The following is a 15,365-nucleotide window of genomic DNA, read 5'->3' on the forward strand; positions in this document are numbered from 1 at the left end:
TGACTCTTTTTTATTTAAAAATTCATTCCATCTTTACACTAACTCCTCTTACAGCAAATAATTTTTTTTTGAATAGCTAATAAAGAATAAATATACTTTTTAAAATCTACATACAAAATATTAAAAGAACTATAAAAATTCTACCAAAAAAAACCTTGAAGAAGACCTTAAAGAGTAGCTAACTCTTTCTTTATTCTAAAACACCCTTCATCTTCATACTAACTTTGCTTAGAGCTAGTTAGAGCATTTTGAAAAGCTTGTAAGAAGGAAAAATATGTTTCAAAATCTCCCAAAAAAATACTGAAAATATTTTGAGAAAACTTCCAAAGAATTATTGGCTACATCTTAGGAGAGAATCTGAAGAAAAAAAAAAAAAAAAAAAAAAAAAAAAAGAGAGAGAGAGAGAGAAGGATCCAAAAGTCAACACAAGTCCATGTCACTCCACCTCAATCCATGATTCTTTACCTTAGCATCATACAATTCTATCTCAAGTCAATAGCAATCTATCTTGATTTATTTGTGGAGATAAATTATCAATATCTATAACTATCTTCTTAATTTTTTTATTACAAATTACATTCTTAAAATATTTTATCTTATTTTTATATATTATATCACTTTTTAGTACAATAATGTAACATAACTTATGCTAATTTATTTCATATTAATAGATTGCAATGCCACAATGAAGTAGTTATAGGACTTTGAAAGATTCATGAATAATGTTAATACAATTTCTCTATTGTTAATTGACATGTCAAAAATTGCTATTTAATTTTTAAAATCTTGTATGTTATTGATATAAGCCATGAAATCATATCCTCTTTCTATCTTTACTATTAATAACTTCTTTCTTATTCATAGAATGTTGGAAAGATTTCTACTCTTGTACATGTTGTAAAGAGTCTTCTATGCTTCTACTAGTCCATTGCAAGTAATTAAATGTAAAAATTTGACATCATGAAGATTTGTTGCAATCAATCTAAAAGCCTTTCTTTTATAATATTTGAACTTCTTATTCACCTTGACATCATTGTCATGCTTTCAAGGCTCTTTACTTTCATTAACAATATTCCAAAGATCCAATGAAGCCAATAAAAGCTCCATTATTTTCTTCCAATGATAGAAATTGTCACCTCTAAACTTTCAATTACTTCCAAGTCTTTACCTTCACTTGAACCCATGTCTAAAGAAGAATTGTATCAAAGAAAATTTAAAAAAAAAAAAAAAAAAAAAAAAAAAAAAACTCTCAAAATAAACAAGAAAATGTTATTGCTTTAGGAATCCAAAATATTTTTTTTGTAAATGAACTAATAATTTTATTCTTTAATCACTCTCAACTTCACTTATAAGACTTCTCACAAGTCTTATACTCTATTTTAACATCTTGTATAATTTTTGCCTATCTATAAACACCACTAATATCAAATAACACTTTTAATCTCACAAAATAGTTCGTATTATTATAAAAAGATCTTTTAAGAATTTAAGCTCGTAAAAGCATAGTATTGGAGCATCAATGATATAACTCAAAAAAAAAAAAAAAAAAAAAAAAAAACATTAGTATTTTAAAACATCATTCTAAGCTGTCTAATAACCTCTAAAATCATGAGTGCACTTAAAAATAAGTAAGAACAAAATTACATCAATAATTAGATGTAAAAGTGGAATTAGAAGATATTAAATCTTAACACTAGCAACAACCATAAGATTTACTCTTCACAATAAGAAAGACTTCAAAGAACTTCAAAGGTCATAATTAAACGTAAATAGGCCCATAAACTATTGAAGAAAAAGAAATTTTAAGTCATAATATATAGCATTAGCAAGGTTGTACACAAAGAGAATATAGAATAAGATATCTCTCACTTCCAATATCCGTTACTTTTAGATAGTAATTGCTACCTTAAAGACAACTTCCATTCTTTGACTTTTACATATATGATCTAAGGATCTTTTGGAATCTAACTTACTACAAGGGTATTCTATGGTCGTTGGATCTTTTGGCATATTACTAACTATGAGGATATCCTATGCCAAATATTAACTATTCTTATCTAGTCTTTGAATATTTTTTAGTTAATACTTTATCTTCTTGACTTTGACTTTTGACCTTTAAGCTCATCCTATATTCATAGAATGTCTTTTTCATATACCAAGAGTCAATCTAATTAAGAATTTATTTAAAATAATATCTTTTACTTGATAATTTATTCTACTTTTATTTTTATTTACTTATTTTAATAAGTGGTAGTATGAAGAATCAAAAATTGCTTCAAAGATTTGCCTAAAAGCCCTTCCAAAAACTTCCATGGAATTGATGTAGTTGATTGCTTCTTTAATCTTTGTGCTATTCAAATTAATAAATTATATTTAAGGTTATAAAATAATTTTTTTATAAAGAGTAGTGTTTCTAATTATATGTTGCCTTTAAATAATTTGGATCATATTACCAAAGAAGATGCATTCAAAAGAATTGAGTCTTTTTGATAGGGTGAAATTCTTTATTATCACCACAATGTGATTATTGTAACTACTATATTTTTTTAATATGCCTGTGTGAGCAAATTGTAATGCTGGTTGGATTTTCTTCCAAGCTTATTAACTAGCAGAAGATGTAGGATGAGCTTCAAACCTAACATAGGTTTGGTAAATATTTTGGCCTTCATTTTGTTTGTAGAAAAATATTTAAATTTGATTTTTTTTTTTTTTTTTTTTTGAGCTATGAGTTATCAAATGATGTGGTAATAAATTATGATGTGCTTTGTGCAAAAATAGAATTTGGTTGTATCTAGCAAAGATAAAGTAGATTGATTATCAAAGCAAAAGATTGTTGTATTGATAAAGAATTTTTTTTTTAAGAAGGCCATGAAATAAGTATTAGAATCAAATAGCCTTGGAAGTGGCTATGGCCATAGCCATGTATTCAACCTTGATGTTAAAAATGGCTATAGAATGCTAACAAATAAAGCATCAACTTACAATGTCTTAGTAGAGTAAAAACATGTAGTCCAAGAAAGAGCAATATTAGTCCAGCTTATTGACCTAGTCTACATCATTGAAGCCAAATAATGAGTGTAGTAGCTGTAGACTTTGGTAGTACTCTAAGGTATAATCAAACAATCTATGAATATAATAGAATATACATTTATAAATTTTTTTTTTTTAATTATGCATGTATTATATCAAATCCTAATTACAAAAGCAGATAAGGTGGAAATTGCAAAGTCTTGGCTGCAATCAAAGTAATAGACATTGCAATTTGCAGTACAATTGGCAAAGCCAAGGTTGGCAAAAAAAGCTTCAAAGTCCTTGAATAATTTCTATTGAGATTGCTTGAGATTGTAGAAAGTTTTTTCGAGACGACAAATGAAGTCAGATTATGATGGTGTAATACCATCAGGTACTTGCATATAGATTTCTTCTTAGAAGAGTCCATTGAAAAAAGGAGTTTTTATATCTATTTAGTAGACATGAAGATTATGTTAAATTACAAGAGTCAAAATCAATTAAATAGATTGGATTTTTACAACATTAAGAGGTGGTATATCTTCTATTATTCTTAAGGATGTACCCCTTGAGGCAATGGACAAATGCAAAGTAGAGATTGATCTTCAAGTTTGTTAGTGGAGTAGATCAAGTTGATGGTGTTGATGTCATAATGAAAAGGGTGAGAACAATAAGGAGGGTGTATATGTTATCCAACATGGAACATCACTTCTAAGCCCAAGTGATTATCAACAAAATGGCAAGAGTGGAATGTGGAGCCAACCATGGAACTATAGGATGTAATAAAATATTAAGACTTAATAAATTTGATTAAGTTGAAATATATATATATATATATATATATTTAAAGAGCTTACAATTTCATGTCAATTTTCAAATATAAATTATAAATAGAAATTAAAGATTACTTATGAATTATATTTTCATGTTTTTTAAGACATAAATTTACTTGCTAAATTTTTATTTTAAATACATGACATAGTTTGTAAGTATTCATTGATAATTTAATGGCTAAAAATTAGAATTTAATAAAATAATTTTATATTTTTTTCTAAAAGATATTTTCTCAAAATATTCTTTGTAATTTTCAATTTTATATTCGAGATTTAGAAAAATGCAAATTAAAAAATAAATAAAAATAAAAATAAAAATCATACAATAATAGTACAAAAATAACATGTCACTTAAGGAGGTAGGAATAAATAAGGTGGTGGCAATAAGTGGAAAAAGTATGTTAAAGCATAAGATTGAAGAGAGTGAAATTTTACACACACACACATATATATATATATATATATATATATTTCAAGTTTAAAACTCAGTATGCAAAATCGTCAAGCATTCCAATTGAAAATGAGAATCAAACATTTGACTCAACATGTCAACCAGATTCATAAACCACACATGTTTATTACGATGTAACAATCTAACATTTTGAATTGTGAATTCCCTTTTAATGGAATTGATTAAATGAAAATAGATCACTCAAAAGACATGGTATCATGAACAAAAACAACTCAGAATTTTAGACAGGTATTACGTAGACAAGAATGAAATCTGCACATTCGAGGTTTGAATGGAGATAGAGAGCTGCATTTGAAGGACTTTCATGCGACACGTGCAATATCGAGCTCAAGGTAACTAATTGCTGCCGTCAGTCTTTAAAACAAAACCAAAAAAAAAAAAAAAAAAAAAAAAAAACTCATACACGCCCTGCTTTTCTGAGAACTTACAATCCAGCATACGTCGAAGAGACTCCTCCAAGACTCCTCTCAACAGCAGTTAAATGTTTGCTATGTGTGATATCTACATGAATTTTAAAATCTAGATATGTCAAATTATTCCAAACCATGCTCTACAGAGTCTACGTTGAAAACAAAAGGAATTAGATTACTGCGACTAATGTTACGGTAATACACAACGCATACATTAGATGGATTTGTATAAAGCCGGAACGTCATTTGTACTTCTGGTATGACAGACACAAAGACTGCAATGGCTGATTGCAGCGCAAAATAACAGTGGTTTGGAACTTTCACGTCTTCCAGAAATCCAGAAAACTATGACAAATTTCCAACACTATCTCCTCAATATCAAGTTCCAAAACTTGTGCGAGGAAAAACTTTGCATCAAGATTATAAAGATGCATCTGGGGTGCCTGTTATCAGTAGGGAAGGCAGCCATAACAATTGTTGATTCACAACATGGCAATGTGAGAACTAAGCAAGCTGTACAATCTTCTGGGAATTGCCCTATTGTATGCGTGCTGAGAAGAACGATTTAAGCAAGCCTACGCACCTGCCATCTAAGAGCGATCTCGTCACTGCACTTAGCCTTACATTAAGTTCTCTAATAGGGGTTGCTTGTGTTCTGGGGGAACGAAGTACCTGTTGCATCATCACACCTTTCATGTCATCAAATACACACAAACATGTACTCAAAACAAAATCAAATGATGTGTTATGATCATACAGTTGAAATCATATTATCACAATGTTACTCTTCTTTAACAAGAGAACAAAGTCCCTATTCATTTGGGACAGGTTTAGAGTAACACTGCATTTAGTGACCACAGTGCTCTGAGGCCGTTTGGGGACCATATGGACAGGGAGAGCATACATTTTCTCACAAGAAAAGAAGAGGGTTTGTCAAGCTTCCAGACTCAACCTTCCTCGACTGCTCAACATTTCTTCTAAACTCTCTCTTTCTTCCAACACCTGTAATAAAAGAAACACAACGATTTTGCGTAAGAGACAATCACAACAGAAATTCTAAGATCATTTAGAGAACGAGTAGAAGCCCATAGGCATCAAAGCCGGAACAAATATTTCAAATGTCATGTTCAAAAATAACTAACCAAATAGGAAGAAAGAAAATAAAATAAAATAAAATAAAAATATATATATCCCTTGATCACGATACAACCTCCTAATATTTGGGAAGAGCTTCTCAGATGACGTATAATAAACATAAAGTGAGTTTAGACATGAAAGGGAAAGTTTAACTCGCCTCTGGTAATAAATCCTTCCGTGTGATTACTCCCACAACTTGTGAAGGTCGTGGCACAACGCATATATGCCGCAACCCAAGCTGCCGAAATAAATTATACACCTGCCATAATTCGCTAGCAAAATGTCAAACAACCGTTGAGAGCATCAATGAGGAACAGTCCTCTGCTAATCGAATCGAATAGAGTTATGTGGATAGCGTAATCTCCTTGCGACATAAAGTTCAAATTGAAAGATGAATTACTTTTGTGAGAGACATGTCCTCAGGAACAATGTAAGGTGTGGGATTCACAAATGGTTGCAAGTCGATGTACATCTCCATCTCTTGGGCGCTGATATCAATGTCGTAAATGGAGATACCTTTGCTCGATACTGGCTTTGTAAAATCTCTCACATCATATCTTCACATAAAAAGCGAAACATCAACGTTAAGTCACTCTAAATAGTGCTGATCTACAGCTTTGGGGACCATGACATCAGGCGAATTCCTCGATAAAACAATATGAATTTATTCGGAGTTTTAGGTTAAGGCGTATGCTAAGCTGCTCCTGGAAGATCCTAAAATTGATCCTTCGATGTACATGTTTAAAAACGGCAATGTACAAATCCAAGGAGTAGCAAACTGTAACCTGAAATTTCTTCTATCGCGAGTATCTCCTAGAGTAGGAGTACGCTGAAAATCCGTTTTGGCTTGAAGAAGAACCAGTAAATAGCTGCAGTGGTAACGATGTACACTTGAGATAGTAAGTTAAAAACAAAGATGAAGGTCATCGTCATCATGACCAGGAATCTTCTCAGGGATAACAGATAAACGTTAGGAAAATCATAAGCATCCAAGAGATTCGGGGACATAGCTGACAACATACCTCCTTAAAATAAGACCAATGACGACAGGCTCTCCTGTCTGAAGCTTATCAACAACCTGCCACCATAAAACTCCCTTGTTAGAATCACTTGAACATAATACACTTCAAGATAATAAATGAGGTAAAAACCGATGTAATTTTCTAGAAGTATATTCCAAAGCCAATTGAACTTTCTCTAGGAGCGATATTTTCAAAATTCTAAAGGGCCTCTAGCATACATGTTCATGAGACCATTTAAAAGCACCTTCATTTACCACTAGCTGATTGCCTTCTAAAATCAGTAAACATGGAACATTGTGTGGATAATCAAAACTCAGCTTTGGTGCCTCGAAAAGGATGGGTCCCAAGTTTAAAACTTACTGGGAAGCCATTATGATTGGTGCTTCGTAAGACGGCTACAATATGGCCAACTTTCGACACCCTTGAGAACTGCACAATCTGAAACTTCCAACGAACACCAAAAAAGCTTTCAGGATATAATACAAAACAGACTTCAGACCATTCTGAATAGTACTGCAAAAGCTTCCGAGGTACATGTTCCCAATCATGTATGTGAGATAACAAAGAAAGGAGCTACTTTCTAGAGACGACAGTTCATAAATTACAGCGTACGGCGATCAAAACATGCTTCTTTAACCAGTTACTCATTCTTCAGATTCCTTCTAAACATAATCGAAGACGCTGTACCTTTCTTGTACCAGAAGCATCTTTGGCAGCCAAATTCCGCATGAAACGTTGCGGCCTTGACTCAAGAAGAGGAAGACTTCGAAGCTTGACCTGTTCCTCATAAAACCCACTATTGAAAGCATCTCCAACAGCCTGCATCATCATCGTAAGTGAACAGCGATACAGCGAAATAGTCTAAAAATTACATCAGAATGACGATAAATACCTCCCCACACAAACACTTGGCAAGTAATTCAGAGGATCATGCATGTAAAAAAGATTGAGGAAGTACTTTTGACAGGAGAAGAAAAATAACATTTGCAGATCAGAACGCAGAAAAGAAAATAAATTAGTACAAAGCAGAAAACTGCTCACCTTAGAAATAAGGAGGACCAACATAATGAGTGGAAGTAGTTGAAGATTATTAGTAATCTCGACCATGATAACACAGAGTGACACGGTCATCCGCATTGAGCCGCCCAGAAATGAGGCAGCCCCCAGCAAAGCATACCTATTCACAAGTGTTGGCGAGCACATTTAAGACTCTACGGCATGTAACTCTTTTTCTGGAATTGCGGAATGAGGATCACATTCCTTACAAGCCAGTAGGTTTTCTTGGCAGCCAGGTGCCAAGTCATTTTAAGAGTCCCTCGTGATCGACAAGATGGGTCAGTAGCAAGCATAAAGACTTTCTGGCTAACAATGTCATGAAAGAATAAGTCAGTTGAAAGTTCCCAATACGTACGTTCCTTCGTCAACACTATCCTTACTCGAAGCATTGACAACCAAAATGCCGACAAGTCGCCCGTAAGTGGCACCAATCATAATACCTGGAACAAACTGCCCTGATGGAACAGCTGTTCCGTATGTCAGCACTGCTAGCACGAAAAACATCACCTGCACATGTTCCACGTTTCACACTCAGTGCCCCACTCCTGCGCATGGCCAATTAAAATTCACAAAACAAACTACAGGATTGAAAGTCGCCACTGAACAGATCAGCAACTTTAACAGAGCGAATATCGAATGGATAGTGATTTTAGCATCGCATTTCAGCATGGTCTAACAAAAGATAATAGTAAATTACAATGGCATGGGAAACATACCAGGAAGGTCAAGAGGCTACGAGTGGAGTATTCATGTGGGGTGTTGGTGCTGAAAAGGTTTCTGATTGCATCATCCTGTGGACCACATCAAATATTAAGAAATATTCAATGTGGGAACACTTCTGCTTAACAATATGCAGCATGAGATTTCCAAAGAAATTCGCTGTTTATTTAACTGATTTAATGTCCAACGAATTATTCCACAACACACAAGGGCACAGTAACACCGTTTTAGAACGAGAAAAATATCCAAAACCTATCCCACGTTATACAAAGAACGTCTGAACAGATCAAATGCCTCACCTGCGTATTAAAAAAGATTGTGGCAAGGTCGTTGTACTGGTTCTCGTTTGGACAAAAGAACTGCACTAGTCAAAACATGTTTCATAGAGGCAAGTAAGAACAATAATCAGTAGAACAAGGACACTGACAAGAAGATAGAACCCAAAAATATTTGCCCATATGGAACTTCTCGTGAAAAGAATATATGAAGGAACTGCTTCAGCACAAACGACAGCCGATTGCACTAATGGATTCAACACAGAACTGAAACAAAAACTAGTTACCAACTGGACCGGGTCGCTATCTCTCATCAACTCCAAGTACATAGCATCTTTACATTCAGCTGAGAACATAATTAATTCTTACAAACAAGATTTTATTAGAAATTTCATTTCTAATCAGGTGCCCAGAAAAACAAAACGTAAAAATCACTTGAAACAAAGATCTGTCATAAACTTTCAAGACCGAACGAGAGAAAAAACCTCAACTTACATTGACATAATTGCCGTAGTTGCCCGAGGGGCGGGGACAGATAACACTTGGGTACTTCACTGGATCAGGGCACGGTTTACAGGTAGTCATCATTGGCAAACCAAATGATAACATCGATGTTATCAATGATACCAGGAGAACCTCAATAATCTGCGCTATTTCGAACAGAAAACAGTGTCCATTTCAATGTGACAATCAACCACGCATATACATTACTCCACAGGAGATTCCGGTTCGTAACCCTTTCACACAATTAATAACCAAAACTATTCAAGAAGAAAGCAATAAGGACGTGATAATAAAATAAAAAAAAAAAAACGAATAGATTAAGTTGATGGAACTCCTAGGAACTCTCGTAATTTTGGAAAAGCATTACGGAGAAATAAAAGGTGAATTAAAACATTCGCATAATCATAAATTCGTTCAACATATCGTGCACCTTAACACGAGTGCCTCTTCTGTGCAACACATTCCTTCTCCAGGTTGAGATCCAGATAGTAAGCTGGTTGAAAAGTGCCCCTGCCACCATTTTCACTTGTAAATCCTAACTAGATAAACAAACGTGCTGATAGATTCTTAGAGTCTAAGCATTAGCTCACAAAAAACCAAATAATTCGAAATGTAGGCCCTTATTACAAACCCATACTCTCAAAAACATTACATTAATTTCCAAGTAAATTATTATCTGAGAAGAGTTGAGTGCACGATACCCAGAAGTCCTCCAATTGCACCAAGCATGGCCATAGGTAAAAGCTCAAAAAATGAATAATCGTCCTGACCCCTACACATTGTGCAGTGATTTTAGAAGTGAAAACCTAAGTGAAAGTACAATGACGCATACTGAAATACTGAACCCTTGGACATTCGTTATCTTTTAATTGTCTCCACAAACTAAACAGCATTTCAAGTTTGCACAAGCTTATCGAAAAAAGGCGTTCAAGCTACTTCGATGTTTCCTCGTCTGCAGTGTATCAAGGCCAAACTCTCGCTAACGCGACAATACACGCTTACCCTGAAATATCCCATATGATAAATCCACCTGAACCAAAATGTCCACAATTTCCATGCTTGCACCAACCCATCGCAGTCCTCACCACAACGGCAACCACAGCTGATGTGAAAAAAACCCGCCATAAAAGCTGACTCCTCCACCTTCACAAACAAAACAAAATGCGAACACTGTTGATGTAGAAAGCACTGCAACTCTCTACCTTATATAATTCAGCATTAAATGAATACAAAAGTTTAAGACACACAATACAGATAGGGTTCTGAAAGGAGAAACCAAGTACCAAGAAGTGACCTCCTCAAGAGCAAACAAGACACCCCCAACAGGGGCTCTGAAAGCTGCCGCTACTCCAGCAGCACACCCACATGTTACCTGCGAAAACACATCAATCGCAATCAACCCTGAAAAACAACTTCAATCCAGAAAAAACAAGACATGAGAAACTTCATCCTGTAGACTCCATGAACCATTCGATAGGATAAAAGTTTGAAAGGCATACAAGATCACGACGATCACGATCATTCTTAAACCTCCGAAGCCATCTCCAATTCACATGGTACTTTGTTGAGCCGCCCTGCACTTCTCATCAAGCATACCATCAATAAGCAGCGCTCAAAAGTTGAATAAGCGAAGGCTCTTTTTACAAAATGCCAAGACTAACTCAAGTAACTTTACATGGCCGATACAAGATTACTTGAAGAGAACAGCAATAGAATCAACTGAGTAGGACACCAGTGGCATGACTTGCCTGCCCAAGTACTGATGCAATACAGGCACCCGTGTGAACTAGAGGCCCCTCCTTGCCCAAAGCCAACCCTCCTCCAACAGAACCAATACTACCTAGCACCTGAAAAACATACAAGAAAAAAACTAAATTTGAACTTCTTCATTTAAAAAAAAAAAAAAAAAAAAAAAAAAAAAAAAAAAAAAAAAAAAAAACAACATATTGTTAGATACGAATAAACATAATTGTGCATTTGCAACAATAAAACATATGCAAAGATCAATAGCTTCATGTGCTGTACCGTTGACAGAGAATTTTATTATCGGCTCGCTTCCGTACACTACACAAAAAAATTGGCTTTCCTCTATAACAACACCTGAAGTTAAACCAAAACATGATATGAAGTATTTATCTATTGCAGCTGATTCGCACGGCAGAAAGGTGATGATTTCTCACCTTTCCAATCAACGTCCGAAACAAGAGAATACCAGGAGTATCAACACCTGTAAACAATTAAAACCGTTAGAACATCATCTAAATCTGTTGCACATACCAAGAAAACCCCATTTAAGCAGTTAACTTGTTTTGTCACGACGTAATGAAGGAACAATAGGATACAAACGACCAGACGTGGGCAGACTAGCTGATGAAAACAACACACGACTTTAACATACCATTTAAATAAGCCTTGATCTCTGGAATGCCTGACCCTGCTGCAGCGGGAGCAAATTGAGTGATGATGTAAACAGATGAAAATACTAAAGCTGCATTAAATGCAATGTAGATTACTAAACCTAAAAAGGTGCTATATTTCATAAGAGCAAATGTTGCCGCAAACTTCCATCCCGAGAAATTTTCTACTGCAATATTGATAAGAAAGGCGGCAAGCCCTGTCCCTGCAAGAACGGCAATCTGGTGTTAGTTACTAAGGGCACGACGATGAATATATATATATATATATATATATATATACACACACACAATTCCGACAAAGCCTTACCCTGAAACTGGGCTTGCGGCGGGAATTTCGCAACTAAAACCTTGCGAATGTTGCAGCTCAACTAGAACATTGCACAACAGGGCTCTAAGAAAAGAATTGCGAAGGAGGGATTATGACATACCTATACCAATGAGCAGAGAAAAGGTCCATTTCAGGGTTATGTAGGAAGCATGATGCCAAATTCCTCGTTGTGCCTGAAGTCAACTCTCACAATATTCAGCAACGCGGTCATCATCACTTCAGGAACTTTTTACGAATAAATTGAACAATACATGTGAACACCAAAGGCCTTCCCCTTCAGTTGATTGAGTGACATCAAAGTGTAATGCTTCCCAGGCATCTAGTTTATACCCTCTTTCAAAATGTCTAAACCTTAGTGTCCTCATTTTGGACTGCTTCTAATCCCTGTGCACACTACTATTCCATTCACGCCTTTCCCTCTTCAATAAGACACTGGTTCAAATAACGTGCACTCATGATTCTCAAAAATGTCAATGAATTCCTCCCGTTGTGCTTACATAAAAGAAACGTACAAGTATCAGAGCATGATAAAATACAGAAGGGTATACCCGCAGTAAGCAATCACAAGAGTACCTGATCCTCTCGATAAGCGACGCTTTCCACGACCTCATAATCAAGACTCTCCATACCCGGGTCCCGATATCCCAACATGAGTTCATCTTCGCTATTGTGGGAAGGTAATTCAGAGGGGTCCCTGTTCAGAAGTTGACTCCACATCGGGCCTCCACCATTGACTCCTGGCATGTCCTTCCCCTGCATGCCAGGGTCTGCCTCCAAACCTCCCTTGAGCCGTTAACTGGGTTACAGATGACCTAGTCTTGCAACAAAGTCACAGAGACAGCGCAGCTTAATGCCTTCTCGCTAGCGACCATGTTTCTGTATCAAAGGGTTCGCGCCTCAATCGGCTCAGTCAGCTTCACCAAGCTAGAGTAGTGTCCACCTTCCTGTTTTATGACATGAATAAACGAATAAGAAATGTCTATATCTTATTCTGAAACCCGCCAGGACGTCAGTTTAACGTGGGATATTAACATATTATGATAACCTTTCTGAGGTTGCAATAAATAATGGAACACAAAAAATTTAAGTGTTTTCATTCCCCCTCCTATGAGTACAATGTCTCAGCTTTGATGCATGTGCGGGTCTGCACTAAATTGTTAGAGCAGTTCTATCCAACAGAGCTACGAATAGCACACGACTGCTGAGTCTCCAAAGGTCGACGGCTAAATGAAATCGTACAATTGAACATCTATCTCACCCTGAAATTAACAATCCAGCACCTTATGACTAATCTATCTACATATAAATGTGCGTTTATGTCACCAGAATCTATACTTCTGATACACTATCATCCACAGAACCCACGAATTCGCCGTTTCAGATTCATGGCCTGTGATATCCAAAAATCCCAAAAATTCCTTTAAAATCTCCTGCAATGAATCCAACGGTCGTGCAATACATACTCCCTCGGCGACGCATTAGCATGATGAGGGTAGCCCCCTAAGGCTTCTGAGGGTTGATAATAGAATTTGCAGAATTACGAATATGCGAAAGAACATTAATCGATCTAAATCCTTCCTAAACATCATACTTGAATACAGACAACTCACTATCACTAAAAGGCTGAAAACCCTTACACTGTGCTTCTAGTAGGGCTCAATAAGGGCTACGGCTGATGCACCAGTATATTCCAGAACAAGTTCTCAGCCTCTCCACCCTCACTAACAAACTAGAGCATGATACTCTTGCATAATTGAAGCTCTTTTGCAGGTGCTTTCAGGAAAAGCGCGGTCAAAAATAGAATTGAGAAGAAGCTAATGAAAAAAAATCTACACGGCACAAGAAATTTTTGACCCTTAGGTGAGACAATTCGCGGAATCAGTGGTATTCTCAATCCTCTGAGAGCGCCCTAACTAACATTGTGGCTATGTACAACCTCAAAAACGCACGATTTCTTCAAGCTACCACCAATAATTGAGCATACCTGGCCCGTAGCAGCTCAATTCTTACACACAAATCTTCAACGCACATCTTTAAATCGTGAAATAAGCTATGCTGGGACTTTTAAGATTTCCAACCTAGTCAAAAAATAATTCTCGAGCACCCGAACCTCAAGCATTTCCTTGACGTTCCCTAGAAACCCACAAAAACAAACGTCCTACTGTTCGGGCCAACTCTTCACTCACCACTCACGCGAAACCCTTCGATCTAACTTCGCCCCAACCTCACAATCACAAACCATTCACAAAAACAACAAAAAAATTCCAATCCAAGGTACGTCACGCCCTCCCCTATCTCCAGGAACTTCAAAATATTCGATCCGATGTCGGTAGTCATAAAGCACATAACGAAGTCGAATAACGAAATTATGATAAAAACACGCACGTCAGGGGCATAGAAATCCACCAACCTCAGAGGATATCCAAAGCGCAGCAGCAGGAGTAGTGTACGCAACTATCAATGAAGGCGGGCGAGTTGAAAGCAGGATTTACGGACAAGGAAGGAAGGAAAGAGTGACGGAGTGTCAAAACATCGAGATGGAAGAGGGAAAAACCCGTGGAGATGAGTCTGCTAATGTTGAAGGTTTCGGTGTTGAAGGAGAGGAATCTTGGATCCACGTGCAAGAGAGAGTGGGCGCTGTTTCGTCCGGAAGTGACGGAAGGGGATTTCTTTCTTAGGTTTTGAGTGGGTGAGAGAGCAAAAAGCTGGCGATGTCAAAATAATGAAGTGAATGAACGGGGAGAACTGGCAGTTAGTATAAAGATAGCCCAGCCAGATCACCGATTCGAAATTGAATCCTTGGGAAAAACACATCGAACAATTTCTTCTTCGGTGGCGGTGAAGACTGAGGCGTAACTGACGCAAAGCTGCTGGTGTATAATAGAAAGCACAGCACTTGCCTGGTTCAACCTAAAGTTTCTCCCCTTCCCCTGATGACTTTGCTAGTCTGCCGTTCAATCATGAGGCGGGAAAATGGTGGGTGATTGGAGGGGCCCATTTGAACAGCGAATGTTGAAGCCTCATTCCTTCCACTAGGTTTCTTTTTCTTTTCTTCTGTTATTTGTTGTTGTTGTTGTTTTTGCACAGCCTCTTTCCCTCTTGAAAACAGCACAGGAATTCGAGTAATAATTTTCTCTTTTCGTTGGCCAAGGTGGACCCTGACTGCTCATTATTTTTGGCAA

The 15,365-nt window shown here is 36.3% G+C and overlaps 1 protein-coding gene across 3 annotated transcripts; it reads right to left on the reverse strand.

The window, feature by feature from the left end:
• Positions 1–4,947: 4,947 nt before the first annotated feature.
• Positions 4,948–15,055, reverse strand: LOC112276213 (chloride channel protein CLC-d). Of its 3 annotated transcripts, none has more exons than XM_024507325.3 (24): positions 14,594–15,055; positions 12,757–13,127; positions 12,284–12,356; positions 11,837–12,058; positions 11,619–11,665; positions 11,187–11,285; positions 10,938–11,012; positions 10,722–10,810; positions 10,441–10,581; positions 10,140–10,210; positions 9,869–9,948; positions 9,430–9,579; positions 8,959–9,018; positions 8,656–8,730; positions 8,295–8,446; positions 7,925–8,060; positions 7,571–7,702; positions 7,244–7,321; positions 6,884–6,939; positions 6,647–6,730; positions 6,262–6,418; positions 6,019–6,120; positions 5,677–5,726; positions 4,948–5,396 (listed from the first exon to the last, which is right to left on the reverse strand). In XM_024507325.3, the coding sequence occupies exons 2-24, from the start codon at positions 12,940–12,942 to the stop codon at positions 5,345–5,347; spliced, it is 2,367 nt and encodes a 788-aa protein (XP_024363093.1). In that variant the 5' UTR covers positions 12,943–13,127; positions 14,594–15,055; the 3' UTR covers positions 4,948–5,344. The 3 variants fall into 3 exon arrangements, with proteins under 3 accessions (XP_024363093.1, XP_024363094.1, XP_090102539.1); XM_024507326.3 differs by having other exon boundaries at positions 5,629–5,726; positions 14,594–15,052; XM_090246413.1 differs by having other exon boundaries at positions 14,738–15,048.
• Between the last annotated feature and the right edge of the window lie 310 nt (positions 15,056–15,365).

The sequence above is a fragment of the Physcomitrium patens genome, chromosome 23 (assembly GCF_059467195.1).
Source record: "Physcomitrium patens ecotype Gransden chromosome 23, ASM5946719v1, whole genome shotgun sequence".
NCBI lineage: Eukaryota > Viridiplantae > Streptophyta > Bryopsida > Funariales > Funariaceae > Physcomitrium > Physcomitrium patens.

What these genes read in the sequence shown, in the direction of transcription:
- LOC112276213 (XM_024507325.3), bottom strand. Translation starts at nt 12,942, where the DNA reads ATGCAGGGGAAGGACATGCCAGGAGTCAATGGTGGAGGCCCGATGTGG. An exon ending in GAAGAGGCACTCGTGTTAAG is followed by an intron (nt 9,580 to 9,868) that starts GTGCACGATATG and finishes GAAATAGCGCAG; the next exon opens with ATTATTGAGGTTCTCCTGGT. An exon ending in ATGCTTCTGGTACAAGAAAG is followed by an intron (nt 7,322 to 7,570) that starts GTACAGCGTCTT and finishes TGGAAGTTTCAG; the next exon opens with ATTGTGCAGTTCTCAAGGGT.